We start from the raw sequence: 19332 nt of genomic DNA, 5'->3' as shown, positions 1-19332 counted from the left end.
AGCACACCACAACAACACACCTCAACACCACACCACAACACCACAACAACACACCACAACACACCACACCACCACAACAACACCACAGCAACACACCACAACAACACACCACAACAACACACCACAAAACCACACCACAACACACACAACAACACACCACACACTCCACCACACATAACAATATAACACAACACACTGTCTGTTTAAACTACTAGCACACAGCTCAGACACCCATACATACCCCACATGACATGCCACCAGAGGTCTCTTCACAGTCTCCAAGTCCAGAAAAGACTATGGGAGGCACACAGTACTACATAGAGCCATGACTACATGGAACTCTATTCAACATCAAGTAAGTTTAAAAAATGAATAAAAATATGCCTTATGGAACAGTGGGGACTGTGAAGCAACACAAGCACAGGCACAAACACGATAACAGACATGCATACACACACACACACATGATAACATACATGGATTTTGTGTTGTAGATACTGTATGTGGTAGTGGAGTAACGGCCTGAGGGCAACACTTAGTGATTTGTGAAATCTGTTGTGAATGTTTTGTAATGTTTTTAAACTGCTTTAGTGTTGCTGGACCACAGGAAGAGTAGCTGCTGCCTTGGCTGGAACTAATGGGGATCCTTAATGAATACAAATACAACACACCACACACAATAACACAACACAACACATACAAATGAAAACTGTCACATCCTTATCATGCTCATAGTAGATCCAAGTTGTTGCCATGGGTAACCATGTTTACCATCAGATACCAACTAACTAAGATATAACTGAAGACATGAGACAGAGAGGAAGTTGGAGATCAAAATACCCAGAAACCCACAGCACAACAGTGATGAAATGTTACCACGGTAACCATCCTAGGACGCATCCCAAATGACAACCTATTATATAGTGCTCTATGGGCCCTGGTCTAATGTAATGCACTATATAGGGAATAGGGCCCTGGTCTAATGTAGTGCACTATATAGGGAAAAGGGTGTCATTTGGGCCTCAGTACTAGAAAGAGGAAGCTGCCAGTGGAATAACGGTATCTACAGCAACAGAGGAAAGTCCCTACTGTAATATAAGCACCTGTCACGTCCTGACCAGTAGAGGGTGTAGTTGGGTCAGGATGTGGCAGAAGGGAGTGTGTGTTTTATTGTTTCATTGATTTTGGCCGTGTGACTTCCAATCAGGCACAGCTGTAGAGGGTTGTGGTTGATTGGGAGTCACACATAAGTTGCCTACGTGTCCTTTGTGTTTCGTGGGTAATTGTTCTTGTCACTGTTGTTGCACCTGACAGGACTGTGTTGGCTGTCAGTTTTGTTGTTTTGTGAATTGCATAGTGTTCGTGACATTAAAAATGACGAACCCTAACTCCGCCGCATTTTGGTCCACTTTTCCTGAAGACAGCCCTTACAGCACCACACTCAGATCAGTTTATATAGTCCCTTACTGATCATCATTATCCAGGCTTACACAGTAAAACTGAACCTAGACCTGTCCTTATGGGGCGGTTTGCAGTGGCACAACAGTAACCTCTGTTTGAGGAAGTAGCATGGGGATCAGTGAGGGTAGTGAACTCTCTAACAGTCTAGTTCAGGGGGTCAAACTCATTTTGCCAATGGGCCACATTTGACCTTCAACGAGGTCCGGAGGGCCGCACTTAAAATTTGATATTTTCCCTTGGCATCCAATTTTCCAAAATACTTCCATTACTTTTGGAATTATACAGTGGGGGGAAAAAGTATTTGATCCCCTGCTGATTTTGTACGTTTGCCCACTTACAAAGAAATTATCAGTCTATAATTTTAAGGGTAGGTTTATTTGAACAGTGAGAGACAGAATAACAACTAAAATATCCAGAAAAACGCATGTCAAAAATGTTATAAAATGATTTGCATTTTAATGAGGGAAATAAGTATTTGACCCCCTCTGCAAAACATGACTTAGTACTTGGTGGCAAAACCCTTGTTGGCAATCACAGAGGTCAGACGTTTCTTGTAGTTGGCCACCAGGTTTGCACACATCTCAGGAGGGATTTTGTCCCACTCCTCTTTGCAGATCTTCTCCAAGTCATTAAGGTTTCGAGGCTGACCTTTGGCAACTCGAACCTTCAGCTCCCTCCACAGATTTTCTATGGGATTAAGGTCTGGAGACTGGCTAGGCCACTCCAGGACCTTAATGTGCTTCTTCTTGAGCCACTCCTTTGTTGCCTTGGCCGTGTGTTTTGGGTCATTGTCATGCTGGAATACCCATCCACGACCCATTTTCAATGCCCTGGCTGAGGGAAGGAGGTTCTCACCCAAGATTTGATGGTACATGGCCCCGTCCATCGTCCCTTTGATGCGGTCAAGTTGTCCTGTCCCCTTAGCAGAAAAACACCCCCAAAGCATAATGTTTCCACCTCCATGTTTGACGGTGGAGATGGTGTTCTTGGGGTCATAGGCAGCATTCCTCCTCCTCCAAACACAGCGAGTTGAGTTGATGCCAAAGAGCTCCATTTTGGTCTCATCTGACCACAACACTTTCACCAGTTGTCCTCTGAATCATTCAGATGTTCATTGGCAAACTTCAGACGGGCATGTATATGTGCTTTCTTGAGCAGGGGGACCTTGCGGGCGCTGCAGGATTTCAGTCCTTCACGGCGTAGTGTGTTACCAATTGTTTTCTTGGTGACTATGGTCCCAGCTGCCTTGAGATCATTGACAAGATCCTCCCGTGTAGTTCTGGGCTGATTCCTCACCGTTCTCATGATCATTGCAACCCCACGAGGTGAGATCTTGCATGGAGCCACAGGCCGAGGGAGATTGTCAGTTCTTTTGTGTTTCTTCCATTTGCGAATAATCGCACCAAATGTTGTCACCTTCTCACCAAGCTGCTTGGCGATGGTCTTGTAGCCCATTCCAGCCTTGTATAGGTCTACAATCTTGTCCCTGACATCCTTGGAGAGCTCTTTGGTCTTGGCCATGGTGGAGAGTTGGGAATCTGACTGATTGATTGCTTCTGTGGACAGGTGTCTTTTTTACAGGTAACAAGCTGCAGTTAGGAGCACTCCCTTTAAGAGTGTGTTCCTAATCTCAGCTCGTTACCTGTATAAAAGACACCTGGGAGCCAGAAATCTTTCTGATTGAGAGGGGGTCAAATACTTATTTCCCTCATTAAAATGCAAATCACTTTATAACATTTTTGACATGCGTTTTTCTGGATATTTTTGTTGTTATTCTGTCTCTCACTGTTCAAATAAACCTACCATTAAAATTATAGACTGATCCTTTCTTTATCAGTGGGCAAACGTACAAAATCAGCAGGGGATCAAATACTTTTTTCCCCCACTGTAGATGCTCACTGACTGTCTAGCTTTCGTTTGGATGGATGACAGTTATTGTGATTGTGGACTACAGGAAAAGGAGGGCCGAGCACGCCCCCATTCTCATCGACAGGTCTGTAGTGGAGCATGTTGAGAGCTTCAAGTTCCTTGGTGTTCACATCACCAACAATCTATCATGGTCCAAACACCAAGACAGTCATGAAGAGGGCACGACAATGCCTAGTCCCCCTCAGGAGACTGAAATTTGCATGGTTCCTCAGATCCTCAAAAAGTTCTATATCTGCACCATTGAGAGCACCCTGACTGGTTGCATCACTGTCTGGTATGGCAACTGCTCGGCCTCCGACCGCAAGGTACTACAGAAGGTAGTGCGTACGGCCCAGTACATCACTGGGGCCAAGCTTCCTGCCATCCAGGACCTCTATACCAGCGGTGTCAGAGGAAGGCCCTAAAAATTGTCAAAGACTCCAGCCACCCTAGTCATAGGCTGTTCTTTATGCTAACGAACGGCAAGCGGTACCGGAGCGCCAAGTCTAGGTCCAAGAGGCTTCTAAACAGCTTCTAACCCCAAGCCATAAGACTCCTGAACAGCTATCGAAATGGCTACCCAGACTATTTGCATTGCCCCCCCCCCCCCCTCTCTTTTACGCTGCTGCTACTCTCTGTTTTGTTATCTATGCATAGTCACTTTAACTCTACTTATATCTACATATTACCTCAATTACCTCGACTAACTGGTGCCCCCGCACATTGACTCTGTACCGGTACCCCTTGTATATAGCATCGCTACTGTTATTTTACTGCTGCTCTTTAATTATTATTTTTTACTTGTCTATTTTTTACTTATTTGTCTTAAAACGGCATTGTTGGTTAAAGGCTTGTAAGTAAGCATTTCACTGTAAGGTCTACACCTGTTGTATTCGGCGCATGTGACAAATGCAATTTGATTTGATTTGAGTTAACAACTGGACAGATGAGAGAGAACATACATGTAAGTCCATTGTCAATTCAACACAGTTAAGTTTTAGTCATTTAAATGTTGACTGAGATCGTTTAATGGGCCGTATGTTTAACTCCCCTGGTCTAGACAGCCTTTTGGTCCTGTGTGGCTCAGTTGGTAGAGCATTGCCAAGGGTTGTGGGTTCGATTTCTGCTGGGGCCACGCTTGTGAAAATGTATCCACTCCCTTGCTGTAAGTCGCTTTTGAATAAAAGCGTCTGCTAGACGGCGTATGTTATATTATGTTAGATGTAGACGTAATGTAAGACTGTTCAAATAGGAACCCTGTTCTAGTTCCTCTTCTAAGACAGACAAAGTTACCATACCTTACTGTACCGTATCGCGGGAAGCAGTGCATCATGGTATCAGAGTCTTTCCTCACCTGAGCACCTAGCCTGTTTCTTGCCATAATTACTGTATCCAGGGAGACAGAGGCAACTGTAGCTTCCTTCCTGGTTCTGACAGGTCCCTCCCTCTCCACAGATACCAGTGGTTTCATTACACTCATCTGTGTCTGAGGGAGAGAGAGAGAGGGGAGAGAGAGGGAGGGGAGAGAGAGAGAGAGAGAGAGAGAGAGAGAGAGAGAGAGAGAGAGAGAGAGAGAGAGAATGCAAATGCATTAACATAAACACTTGAGGAGAGAAGTGAGGAGGAGGCAGACAACTGAACACATCCCAGTGAGAAGAAAAATAAGAAACAGAGAAGAAACAAAGTACATTCCAGAACAACAACCTGTGTATGTGCTACTGATTTACTGCAGTGGGTAAGGTCAGGAATCGGTGGTTAGAGGTCAGGGATAACATGTGTTGTTGCCGTGGTTACTGAGCCCTGATGGACAGTTACAGGTGTATCTGCCAGGTGTGTTTGTGCACATGCCCAGAGCGCCACGCACACAGTACACACGCACACACGCACACACACACACACACACACACACACACACACACACACACACACACACACACACACACACACACACACACACACACACACACTCATTCGAGGACGCGGTGAAAGGAGTCCCATATGATAAAAGCATGTTTCTCACCCTTACACCTGCTTTCTGTTAGTGTGTACCCAGACTGACAGTTGCAGATGTAGGACCCTGGGGTGTTCACACAGATTGAGTTGTTGGGGCAATCAGCAGTCTTCTCCTTACACTCATCCATGTCTGCACACAGAGATGGAAAGATGGAGAGATCGTGAGAGATGGTAGATGGGAGGAGGAGGGAGGGAGGGAGGGAGAGAGAGAGAGAGAGAGAGAGAGAGAGAGAGAGAGAGAGAGAGAGAGAGAGAGAGAGAGAATGCACAAACACTTGAGGAGAGTAGTCTTAAACAAAGAGAAGAAGAAACAAAGAACATTCCAAAACAACAACCTTAGATGAGGGGTGTCAGCCATCCACACAGTTTGTGTGCCATTGATTTACTGCAGTGGGCTAAAACAGGGTCACACAGTGTTTCTTGGTAGTCTTAAACATTGACACAAAAATATACACCTTACACACATGGTTATGGGCTTAAAAACTTATTTGGGTAGGGGGCAGTATTTTCACGTCCGGATGAAAAGCATGCCCAAAGTAAACTGCCTGCTACTCAGGCCCAGAACCTAGGATATGCATATATTTGGTAGATCTGGATAGAAAACACTCTGAAGTTTCTAAAACCGTTAAAATAATGTCTCTGAGTAAAATAAAACTGAAATGGCAGGCGAAACCCCGAGGACAAACCATCCCAAAAAAATAACAATTCAGCATAACCTTGATTTCAATGGCTGGCATTATTATTGTTGGGCGAAATCCTCCCTGATTGCAGTTCCTAGGGCTTCCACTAGATGTCAACAGTCTTTAGAAAGAGTTTCAGGCTTTTTTTGGGAAAAATGAGGGAGAAGAAGTAATTTTTCTAAGGGCTCCCATTTTGGCTGTAGTGTTTCCATGAGATAGAGCCTTCTTTTTGTTTATCTCCGGTAAAGACAATAACATACTCCGTCTTAAATTTGATTGTTTAATTGTTTATCGCCACCTGCCTGGTTGAAAATTATTGTTATGCATTTGTAAAGTGGGGTGCTGTCCTCAGATAATCGCATGGTTTTCTTTCGCCGTAAAGCCTTTTTGAAATCTGACACCGCGGCTGGATTAACAATACGTTAAGCTTTATTTTGACATGTTGCATGTGTATTTTCAAGAATGTTAAATATTTACAATTCTGTAGTTTGAATTTGGCGCCCTGCACTTTCACTGAATTTTGGTCAGGTGGGACGGTAGCGTCCCACCTAGCCTAGAGAGGTAATTAAAAAAAGAAGACACCTGTATCATGTCAGATATAGAGCTGAAATGTATAAAATGTTTAGTTTGCATCCCGATATTACACTTTATATACATCACTGAAGACTGAAATATAACAAAACGATTTGACATAGAAACACCAGATTTTCGGGGGTTAAAAAAAAGTGTTCATTAATTATGAAATTATGAAAAATATTAAACATTCCACCCATGAGGCCACTTCTCTCTCCTTTCTTCTGAAGTGTACACTCGTTCACTACTTCAAACCTAAAAGCATTTGATTGGTGGAGGCATAATAGTGTGAGTTCTGTGAAGGAAAGTGAACAAGTGCACACTTCACGAGAAAGGAGAGATTATTGGGATGCACCCCGAGTCTTAGTTCTGCCGCATGCGAGACGATGTGGTGGGGTCACAGTTCAAACTGGTTTAGGGTACGGGGTCACATTCCAGTCCGACTACACTGCAGTCGTTGCATTGCTTCAACCAATGGTGGCGTGCTACGTCATCAAATGTGCTACATCATATGATGTGTTTGGCTGATGGTCGAGTTCCTGTCTGACTAGATGGGCAGGTGTTGCATTGTATCAACCAATGGCTGCGCTCCACCTCATTGACAGCTCAGTCAGGCATCAGATTTCTGCTATGTCATGTGATGGGTACAGCTGTGAGTTCAGGCAAATGACTGGATTGGAATGCGGCCAAAAGATAGGGGTCATGTGGTTAGAGGTCAGGAGTCGGGGTTAGAGGTCAGAGCGCAGGGGTCAGGGCTAGTATGGCCTTGGCTGTCTCATCTGTGCTGGGGGCAGTGTTGTTGTCGTGGTTACTGAGCCCTAGCGAACAAGTATCGGCCAGGTGTGTTTGTGCACATGCCCAGTGTCGCACACCGAGGGAACCCACGCACACTCAACCTCATCTGTAGTGGACACACACACACAAGCTAAACTGAGACCCTCGCATCACACACACACCTCCCCACACAGACATCCCCACACAGACATCCCCACACCCACACCCACTCTGGACTCATCATTACAATCCCCATCTCCTCTTTTCCCGAAGCCGGAAAAGAGATGCATTCGTAGCCACCTTCAGTCTTTCTACAGTAGGTGCTGACGGGGCATGCATTGCTGTTGCTACACTCATTGATGTCTACAAGAGGAACCGAGACAGAGATAAAGAGAGAGAGAGAGAAGGAGAGGGAGGGAGGGAGAGAGAGAGAGAGGGGGGAGAGAGACAGGAAGAGAGAGAGAAGGGAGAGAGGGGAGAAGACACAGGAAGATAGAGAGAAGGGAGAGAGGGGAGAAGACACAGGAAGATAGAGAGAAGGGGAAAGACACAGGAATAGATAGGAAGGGAGATGGAAGCGAGAGAGATGGGGTAGAGACCTCTCCTCCAATGGTTACCTAACCTCTCCTCCAGTGATTCTCTAACCTCTCCTCCAGTGAATCTCTAACCATATCCTCCTGTGATTCCCTAACCTCTCCTCCAGTGATTCCCTAACCTCTCCTCCAGTGGTTACCTAACCTCTCCTCCAGTGATTCTCTAACCTCTCCTCCAGTGAATCTCTAACCATATCCTCCTGTGATTCCCTAACCTCTCCTCCTGTGATTCCCTAACTTCTCCTCCAGTGACTCCCTATCCTCTCCTCCAGTACCTCAAGACAGTCTATGTATTTGATGTATTCCAGAATTAACGTAGCTGATTTAAAGAATGAAAGGCTTGATTCCCTAACCTCCCCACCTACACATAGAATATTATCATTATCAGCCCCGCCCCACCTACACATAGAATAATATCATTATCACCCCCCTCCCCACCTACACATAGAATAATATCATTATCCTCCCCCCTCCCTACCTACACATAGAATAATATCATTATCCTCCCCCCTCCCCACCTACACATAGAATAATATCATTATCCACCCCCCACCAACACATAGAATAATATCATTATCCACCCCCCACCAACACATAGAATAATATCATTATCCACCCCCCTCCCCACCTACACATAGAATAATATCATTATCCACCCCCACCTACACATAGACAAATATCATTATCACCCCCCACCCCATCTACACATAGAATAATATCATTATCCACCCCCCACCTACATATAGAATAATATCATTACCCACCCCCTCCCCATAGAATAATATCATTATCCACCCCCCTCCCCACCTACACATAGAATAATATCATTATCCACCCCCCACCTAAACATAGAATAATGTCATTATCACCCCCTCCTCACCTACACATAGAATAATATCATTATCCACACCCCTCCTCACCTACACATAGATTAATATCATTATCACCCCCTCCCTACTACACATAGAATAATATCATTATCCACCCCCCTCCCCACCTACACATAGAATAATGTCATTATCACCCCCTCCTCACCTACACATAGAATAATATCATTATCCACACCCTCCCCACCTACACATAGAATAATATCATTATCACCCCTCCCTACTACACATAGAATAATATCATTATCCACCCCCCTCCCCACCGACACATAGAATAATATCATTATCCACCCCCCTCCCCACCTACACATAGAATAATATCATTATCCACCCCCCACCTACACATAGAATAATATCATTATCCACCCCCCCCCCACACATAGAATAATATCATTATCCACCCCCCTCATCACCTACACATAGAATAATATCATTATCCACCCCCTCCCCACCTACACATAGAATAATATCATTATCCACCCCCACCTACACTCATAACACCCACACATAGAATAATATCATTATCCACCCCCCCCACCTCATCACCCCTCACCCACACATAGAATAATATCATTATCCACCCCCTCCCCACCTACACATAGAATAATGTCATTATCCACCCCCCCTCCTCACCTACACATAGAATAATATACTTATCACCCCCCTCCCCACCTACATATAGAATAATATCATTATCCACCCCCCTCCCCACCTACACATAGAATAATATCATTATCCACCCCCCACCAACACATAGAATAATATACTTATCACCCCCTCCCCACCTACATATAGAATAATATCATTATCCACCCCCCTCCCCACCTACACATAGATTAACATCATTATCCACCCCCCACCTACAAACAGAATAATATCATTATCCACCCCCCCTCCCCACCTACACATATAATAATATCATTATCCACCCCCCTCCTCACCTACACGTAGAATAATATCATTATCCACCCCCCCCCACAAAGTTGATGATTATTAACATTCTCTATAAACTCTCAGTACTGCACAGATAAGAGGACTCTGAACAAGTAATGGTTTGTTCCCTCGACATGTAATATTCACACACACACACACACACACACACACACACACACACACACACACACACACACACACACACACACACACACACACACACACACACACACACTCGCTCCAGTGAGAGCAGTAAAGTTGACAGTTGTTGTGGATATGAACCCAAGTAGACAGTGACAGTAGAAGCTTCCATATGTGTTGTAACACGTGGTATTACTTCCACAGGGTGGGGTACTGTCCCACTCGTTACACTCATCTGTATCAACACACGGTGTTCTTGTTTTGGCTGTGAAGCTCAGGCCGCAATCTCTGGCCTCTAGGTTCCCCAGTAAACTGAAATGAAGACCTGTAGGGAGAGAGGGAGAGAGGGAGAGAGAGAGAGAGAGAGAGAGAGAGAGAGAGAGAGAGAGAGAGAGAGAGAGAGAGAGAGAGAGAGATTCAACCAGTTTCCTACTAGCCTGGGGCTAGCTGCATTTCCATCCCTGCCTACAGCACTCTGGACCATCGTTGGGATGCAATTATTATTATTTTTGACAATTTATTCATCCCAAATGGCACTCTATTCCATGTGCATTATAAGCACATGGGTATAATCACTGGTAAAATACGTATTCTCCACATTGCAACTTTATATAAGTATAGGAGAGAAGACAGAGATATTATAGCTAGGTTACTAAACTGAAGTATAGTAGAGAAGACACAGATATTATAGCTAGGTTACTAAACTGAAGTATAGTAGAGAAGACAGGGATATTATAGCTAGGTTACTAAACTGAAGTATAGTAGAGAAGACAGGGATATTATATCTAGGTTACTAAACTGAAGTACAGGAGAGAAGACAGGGATATTATAGCTAGGTTACTAAACTGAAGTATAGGAGAGAAGACAGAGATATTATAGCTAGGTTACTAAACTGAAGTATAGTAAAGAAGACAGAGATATTATAGCTAGGTTACTAAACTGAAGTATAGGAGAGAAGACAGAGATATTATAGCTAGGTTACTAAACTGAAGTATAGGAGAGAAGACAGGGATATTATAGCTAGGTTACTAAACTGAAGTATAGGAGAGAAGACAGAGATATTATAGCTAGGTTACTAAACTGAAGTATAGTAAAGAAGACAGAGATATTATAGCTAGGTTACTAAACTGAAGTATAGGAGAGAAGACAGAGATATTATAGCTAGGTTACTAAACTGAAGTATAGGAGAGAAGACAGAGATATTATAGATAGGTTACTAAACATAAAGGGGAATATCACTCAAAAACTATCTTTTGGTATTTGTTTCATTATGTTTTGCATGTAACCAGACCCATCATCATTATAATGTATATATATATATCACTGAACACAGAGTCCATGCAAATTATTATGTGACTTGTTAAGCACATTCTTAGTGCTGAACTTATTTAGGCTTGACAGAACAAAGGGGTTGAGTACTTATTGACTCAAGACATTTCAGCTTTTCATTTCAACATACACGCACACACACACACACACACACACACACACACACACACACACACACACACACACACACACACACACACACACACACACACACACACACACACACACACACACACACACACACACACACACACACACACACACAGAGAGAGAGTGAGGGTCTTTATGAAGTTATATAGACTACCTCCCTTCATCAACAGACACTGTGTCAGAGTTCATCCCTCTCCCTCCCTCCTTCTTCTCTCTCTCTCTCTCTCATTCTAAATGTTGAACTGTCTGTCTGTCTGTCTGTCTGTCTGTCTGTCTGTCTGTCTGTCTGTCTGTCTGTCTGTCTGTCTGTCTGTCTGTCTGTCTGTCTGTCTGTCCTTTTTCATCTCTCTTGACCTCTTCTCTCTCTCTCTCTCTCTCTCTCTCTTTCTCTCCCTCTCTGCCACCCTCTCTGTCCCTCCCGAGACGTGGATGTAGATTAAGGCAGCTCCCTGCACCTCTCTGATTCACAGGGGTTGAGTTAAACATGGAAGACACATTTCTGTTGAATTCATTCAGTTGTACAACTGACTACACACTTAGAAAAAAAGGTGCTATCTAGAACCAAAAAGGGTTCTTCGACTGTCCCCATAGGAGAACCCTTTGAAGAACCCTTTTTGGTTCCACGAAGAACTCTTTTGGTTTCCATGTAAAACCCTCTGTGGAAAGGGTTCTACATTGAACCAAAATGTATTTTCTATGGGGACAGCAAAGAACCCTTTTGGAAGCATTTTCTCTAAGAGTGTAGGTATTCCCTTGAACTCCTTCTCCTTCTTTGTCAGTAGCTCTCTCTCCCCCTCTCCCCTCTTTCATACTATGGTAATATACAGTGCTGTAACAATGTGCAAATAGTTGAAGTACAAAAGGGAAAATAAATAAACATGTTTATATGTTATATTTACAATGATGTTTGTTATTCACTGGTTGCATTTTCTTTTGGCAACAGGTCACAAATCTTGCTGCGATTGCACACTGTGGTATATATGGGAGTTTATGAAAATTGGATTTGTTTTCAAATTCTTTGTGGATCTGTGTAATCTGAGGGAAATATGTGTCTCTGACATGGTCATACATTTGGCAGGAGGTTAGGAAGTGCAGCTCAGTTTCCACCTCATTTTGTGGCAGTGTGCACATATCCTGTATTCTCTTGAGAGCCAGGTCTGCTTCCGGCAGTCTTTCTCAATAGCAAGGCTATGCTCACTAAGTCAAGGCTAAGAAGTAGATAAATCTGTCCTTGTATCAGACCTGGGTTCAAATACAATTTAAATCCTTTTATTTCTAGCCTGTCTGAAGTGCTGTATGGGCAGTTTGTACTGTAGACACTATTATATTGGTTCAATTACGCTAGGCAAACTCAATGAAGCCCAGATGAACTGTTTGCAATATATCGAATAGTATTTGAACCCAACTCTGACTCATTCAGGGACTCTCCAGATAGCCAACTAGTGTCAGTCCTGTTACTGTGTTGCTTCTTGGAAACATTGACATTCTGACAGCAATGAATAACAGAACATACCCTGAACATACAGTGAGAAAAAAAGTATTTGATCCCCTGCTGATTTTGTACGTTTGCCCACTGACAAAGAAATGATCAGTCTATAATTTTAATGGTAGGTTTATTTGAACAGTGAGAGACAGAATAACAAAAAAAAAATCCAGAAAAACGCATGTCAAAAATGTTATAAATTGATTTCGATTTTAATGATTTCGATTTTTAAGACTACATGTATGACGTCGTGTTCGGGAGCGGTTTGCTGATGTCAACATTGTGAACACAGTTCCCCAAGGTGGCGGTGGGGTTATGGTATGGGCAGTCATAAGCTCGGGACGACGAACGCAATTGCATTTTATTGACGGCAACTTGAATACACAGAGGTACCGTGACGAGATCCTGAGGCCTATTGTCGTGCCATTCATCCGCCGCCATCACCTCATGTTTCAGCATGATAATGCACTGCCCCATGTTGCAAGGAACTATACTGAAAATGTCCCAATTCTTCCATGGCCTGCATACTCACCAGACATGTCACTCATTGAGCATGTTTGGGATGCTCTGGATCGTGTTCGTTCAGTACATAATTGTAGATAGTCTTGTAGTTTATACATGTCTTAGATAGGGTTGTAACATTCACTCTATATCCATGGTTGGCAAATGGTTGGAATATTCTGTAGCCATTCAACTATAACTAACAATGAATTATGAAATACCACCTTCCTATCTATTTGTTACTCTCTCACATGCACACATACGCACAAACACACACACACACACACACACACACACACACACACACACACACACACACACACACACACACACACACACACACACACACACACATCAGCACAAACACACACATCAACACACACGTAGTCAAGTTACAAAGATATACAATGTTAGACTCACTCTCTCACACGCACATATACGCACAAACACGCACACAACCACACACCCAAACATAGACACTATAGTCAAGTTCCAAAGATATACAACGTTAGACTCACCCAGAATAAGTAGAAGAGTTCTGGTCCCCATCTCAAAGACAGACTGGTATTATATCCACACCAGACAACTAGTAGGATCCTAATAAAACTAGTCCCACAACTAGTCTGAGATTAAATCTGTTTTACTGTTGAATTCAGATTGAAGAAAATCCCAGTTTAACAAGGTTTTTATTCTGTAGAATCCATGGTGATAACATGAACAGAAGAAAAATAAATAAAATATTCTAGAGACACCTCTCAGTGTGAGCCACATGGAGTTAGAAAACAACTATTTAGCTCTCCTCTCCTCTCCCTCTCTCTGTTAAAGAACGCCTCCTCTCTCTCTTTTTCACACTCTTCCCCCCTTTCTCTCTGTTTCACCCTTATCTCTCTCTCTCCTTGTTCTCTTTTTCTGTTTCACCTCTTCTTCTCTCCTCCCCCTCTCTCTGTTTTTCACCGTATCTCTCTCTCTCTTTCCTTCCTCTCCCTCTCTTTCTCTCTCTCTCTCTCGCTATTTCACACTCTCCCTCTCTATCTGTTTCACACTACCCCTCTCTGTTTTTCACCTTATCTCTCTCTTTCCTCCCTCTCTCTCTCCTTCTCTCACTCTTTCTATTTCACCCCTTTCTCTCTTCTTCTTATCTTTCTCTCCCTCTTTCTTCTTCCTTTTCTCTCATCATCTCTCCTTCCCCCCTCTCTTTCTCTCATCATCTCTCCTTCCCCCTCTCTTTCTCTCATCATCTCTCCTTCTCCCTCTCTTTCTCTCATCATCTCTCCTTCCCCCTCTCTTTCTCTCATCATCTCTCCTTTCCCCTCTCTTTCTCTCATCATCTCTCCTTCCCCCTCTCTTTCTCTCCACATCTTCTGATTAGTGTATATTATTCCCTTCACATACCACTTGTCTCTCTCTAGTTTCCTCTCTTATTCTTGACATGGAAATTAGGTTTACTCATTCACTGCTCAGTTCTCTCTCTCTCTCAGACTTCTCTGAATAGCTTCTGAAAACAAGCCCAGTGGAACATAGTGCTGAGAGAGAGAGAGAGAGAGAGAGAGAGAGAGAGAGAGAGAGAGAGAGAGAGAGGAGAGAGAGAGAGAGAGAGAGAGAGAGAGAGAGAGAGAGAGAGAGACATATACCACAAAGCTGTGAACGATCTGGGAGACAAGGGATCTACTGTATAGAATGTGAAGTAGGACAGAAGACATTAGAGAAGGGATCTACTGTATAGAAAGTGAAGTAGGACAGAAGACATTAGAGAAGGGATATACTGTATAGAAAGTGAAGTAGGACAGAAGACATTAGAGAAGTGATCTACTGTATAGAAAGTGTAGTAGGACAGAAGACATTAGAGAAGGGATCTACTGTATAGAAAGTGAAGTAGGACAGAAGTCATTGGAGAAGGGATCTCAGGGTGGAAACTCACCATGGTCTGAGCAGGCCTCAACACATTCAGGTTAGACACAACTAGACATGCACGTCCTGCTATCATGGATCGATATGATTCATATCACTGTGTGAATGTGGATGTCTTTACAAAAGCTTATCAACACACACACACACACACACACACACACACACACACACACACACACACACACACACACACACACACACACACACACACACACACACACACACACACACTACAGAGTACACAGTCAAGTACAACACCAAGTGTTTACATTCAGAACGGTGTTGATAAGAGGACATGAAAATGGTAAGTTCTTTAAAAGTATAAAATACACAACTTGTCGAAGTAAAAGTGCAACAGAATAGAATATAAAACATATGACATTGAATGTAGACATTGTTTAGATTATTTTAAGACTCTACTTTATCTCCATGGTTAAGCTGAGACCAAGGTCTAGGGTGGAACCTTAAAGGGGCAGTCTGGGATCCAAAAAGCAGCAAACCGGTCATCCCACCACTTGTTGTGGTTAACAGCTGTGGGATGGGACTGGAGGAATTTAACCACTCTCAAAATCACAGATGGAGCTCTGGATGCAAGGACTGACCATCCATGAGATCAACATGATAGTTTTAACCATGTTTTAAACCTTTACATCGTGTACAAACAATGGAGTAAAACAAGCTTATAGTTGGGCTTCTGATGGGGAACGACAGTTGACCTGGTCACAAGACAGTTTTAAGTTATATTCTTCAATGTTCTGATGGGGCACGACAGTTGACCTGGTCACAAGACAGTTTTAAGTAATATTCTACAATGTTCTGATGGGGCACGACAGTTGACCTGGTCACAAGACAGTTTTAAGTAATATTCTTCAATGTTCTGATGGGGCACGACAGTTGACCAGGTCACAAGACAGTTTTAAGTTATATTCTACAATGTTCTGATGGGGCACGACAGTTGACCTGGTCACAAGGCAGTTTTAAGTTATATTCTTCAATGTTCTGATGGGGCACGACAGTTGACCTGGTCACAAGGCAGTTTTAAGTTATATTCTTCAATGTTCTGATGGGGCACGACAGTTGACCTGGTCACAAGGCAGTTTTAAGTTATATTCTTCAATGTTCTGATGGGGCACGACAGTTGACCTGGTCACAAGACAGTTTTAAGTAATATTCTTCAATGTTCTGATGGGGCACGACAGTTGACCTGGTCACAAGACAGTTTTAAGTAATATTCTACAAGAACCAAGAGCAATAAATCACTAATTTAAAAGTAAAAAAAACTGGATGTACCAATCCTGGAAGGCCCCTTTAATTTAGGTTTTGGTTTGGGTAAGCTGATCCTAGATCTGTGCCTAAGGACAACCTCGACAATGACTGAACTGTACAGTAATTTACTGTATTCTGATCCTAGATCTGTGCCTAAGGACCTCTACAATGGCTGAACTGAACAGTACATTTACTGTATTGTGATCCTAGATCTGTGCCTAAGGACGTCTAACATTGCTGAACTGTACAGTCATTTACTGTATTTTGATCCTAGATGTGAGCCTAAGGACCTCTACAATGGCAGAACTGTACAGTACATTGCTACTACTTTATTCTTAAACCTATACAACTATTGAAGCAACTTTAACCCAACACCTAGCAACCTCATCAAGCTGTTCGGATCTCTTGGCATAACGGCTAATTTGTTAGGTTAGCAGTTGCTTTACCCAGGGTTAAGTCCAGGTCAGGATTGCTACACTGTATTTTGTTGGCCAGTGATAAACGAACCAATGGTTTTAAGATGGAGCTATGAGTGACAATCCCTGTTGCAGAATCCGGATTTCCGGATTTCCAATTTCCGGTTAATTCCCTGCTGATTCTGGGAGTCTTCCCACTGGGATTTCTAAAAAACCTGTTGATAAATGCTGTTTTTGGACAGAGTGTTGACAAGTGTTGACAACAAATCTTACATTATCTCATTATATACATAGAGGTGACCATGGTAACACTTGATAATAACTATCATGAAAAAACCTTTTAACGATTTATAAACTCTTAACAACTATATTGTAAACATTTATCAACGTTTATAAGAATGTATAAGCATTACCAGCCTTCCATTCCATAAGAATTTACAACATTTATAATCATTTATTATAATACATTTAAGCCTACTAGAAAGTTTGTGCCCTCAGGCCTGGAGGGAAGAAAAAGTCATTCCGCTACTTAAGAAAAGTAGATCCCCCTTTACAGGCTCAAAAGGCCGACCAATCAGCCTGTTTACAACCCTTTGTTAACTTTTGGAAAAAATGGTGTTTGACCAGATACAATTGTATTTTACAGTAAACTAATTGACAAGACTTTCAGTACGCTTACAGGGAAGAACATTCAATAAGCACAGCACTTACACAAATTACTGATTGGCTGAGAGAAATTGATGATAGAAAGATTGTAGCGGCTGTTTTGTTAGACTTCAGTGCGGCTTTTGACATCATCGATCATAGTCTGCTGTTGGAAAAACATAAGTGTTACGGCTTTACACCCCCTGCTATATCGTGGATAAAGAGTTACCTGTCTAACAGAACACAGAGGGTGTTCTTTAATGGAAGCCTCTAGAACATAATCCAGGTAGAATCAGGAATTCTAGGCCCCTTACTTTTTAAAATGTTTACTAATGACATCAAATCAAATGTTATTTGTCACACAATACAACAGGTAGACCTTACAGTGAAATGCTTACTTATAAGACCTAACCACCAATGCTGTTTAAACATTTTTTACAAAAAAAAATACCTAAAAAAAATATGAATAAGAAATAAAAGTAATAAATAATTAAAGAGCAGCAGTAAAATAACAATAGCGAGGCTATATACATGGGGTACCAGTACAGAGTCAATGTGCGGGGGCACTGGTTAGTCGAGGTAATTGAGGGAGGAAGAGTTATTAAAATGACTATGCATAGATAATAACAGAGAGTAGTAGCAGTGTAAAAGGGGGGGGCAATGCAAATAGTCTGGTAGCCATTTGATTAGATGTTCAGGAGTCTTACCGCTTGTGTGTAGAAGCTGTTTCGAAGCCTCTTGGACCTAGACTTGGCGCTCCGGTACCGTAGCAGAGAGAACAGTCTATGACTAGGGTAGCTGAAATCTTTTACAATTTTTAGGGCCTTCCTCTGACACCGCCTGGTATAGAGGTCCTGGATGGCAGGAAGCTTTGTCCCAGTAATGTACCGGGCCGTACTCACTCCCCTCTGTAGTGCCTTGTGGTCGGAGGCCGAGCAGTTGACATACTTTTGAGTAAAGCCAGTGTGACTCAACACTATATATGGCAGCTACTACAGTGACTGAAATGACTGCAACACTTAACAAAGAGCTGCAGTTACTTTCAAAATGTGTGGCAAGGAAAATCCCTTTGAAGTACACAGAGAGCTAACACTAATAATATGTGTGTCAAACTTTCCTGGCTCAAAGTGGAGGAGAGATTGACTTCCTCAATACTTGTATTTATGAGATGAATGGACATGTTGAATGCACCGAGCCCGTCTGTTTGAACTACTGGCACACAGCTCAGACACCCATGCATACCCCTCAAGACATGCCACCAGAGGTCTCTTCACAGTCTCCAAGTCCAGAACAGGAGGTGCATAGTACTACATAGAGCCATGACTACATAGAACTCTATTCCACATCAAGTAACTAATGCAAACAGTAAAATTAGATTTAAAAAAACAGATAGAAATACACCTTATGGAACAGCAGAACTGTGAAGCAACACAAACATAAGCACAGACACGCATACACACACAATAACTTACGCACTATACACACATGTACACATGGATTTTGTGTTGTAGACATGTGGTAGTGGAATAGGGGTCTGAGGGCAGACACTTAGTGTGTTGTGAAATCTGTTGTGAATGTTTTGTAATGTTTTTAAACTGCTTTAATGTTGCTGGACCACAGGAAGAGTAGCTGCTGCCTTGGCTGGAACTAATGGGGATCCTTAATAAATAC

The 19332-nt window shown here is 42.7% G+C and overlaps 1 protein-coding gene across 4 annotated transcripts in view; it reads right to left on the bottom strand.

Annotated features, from left to right (window-relative positions):
• LOC106592550 (adhesion G protein-coupled receptor E1) overlaps positions 1-14286 on the bottom strand; it is a 43550-nt gene extending 29264 nt beyond the window's left edge. For 2 of the 4 annotated variants that reach the window (XR_006757875.1, XM_045690737.1), the window contains exons 1-4: positions 13945-14286; positions 10160-10288; positions 5390-5512; positions 4724-4855 (exon numbers count right to left, since the gene is read on the bottom strand). Coding sequence is in view for 3 of the 4 variants with exons in the window: in XM_045690737.1 (XP_045546693.1) it covers positions 4724-4855; positions 5390-5512; positions 10160-10288; positions 13945-13975 (415 nt within the window). In the remaining variant the exon portion in view is untranslated. Of the gene's footprint in view, positions 1-4723; positions 4856-5389; positions 5513-10159; positions 10289-13944 lie in introns of those variants that run through there. The other 2 variants (XM_045690738.1, XM_045690739.1) reach the window with 2 other exon arrangements.
• Between the last annotated feature and the right edge of the window lie 5046 nt (positions 14287-19332).

This window comes from Salmo salar, chromosome ssa12, assembly GCF_905237065.1.
Source record: "Salmo salar chromosome ssa12, Ssal_v3.1, whole genome shotgun sequence".
Taxonomy (NCBI): domain Eukaryota; kingdom Metazoa; phylum Chordata; class Actinopteri; order Salmoniformes; family Salmonidae; genus Salmo; species Salmo salar.
This window is presented reverse-complemented; position numbering and strand designations above follow the sequence as displayed.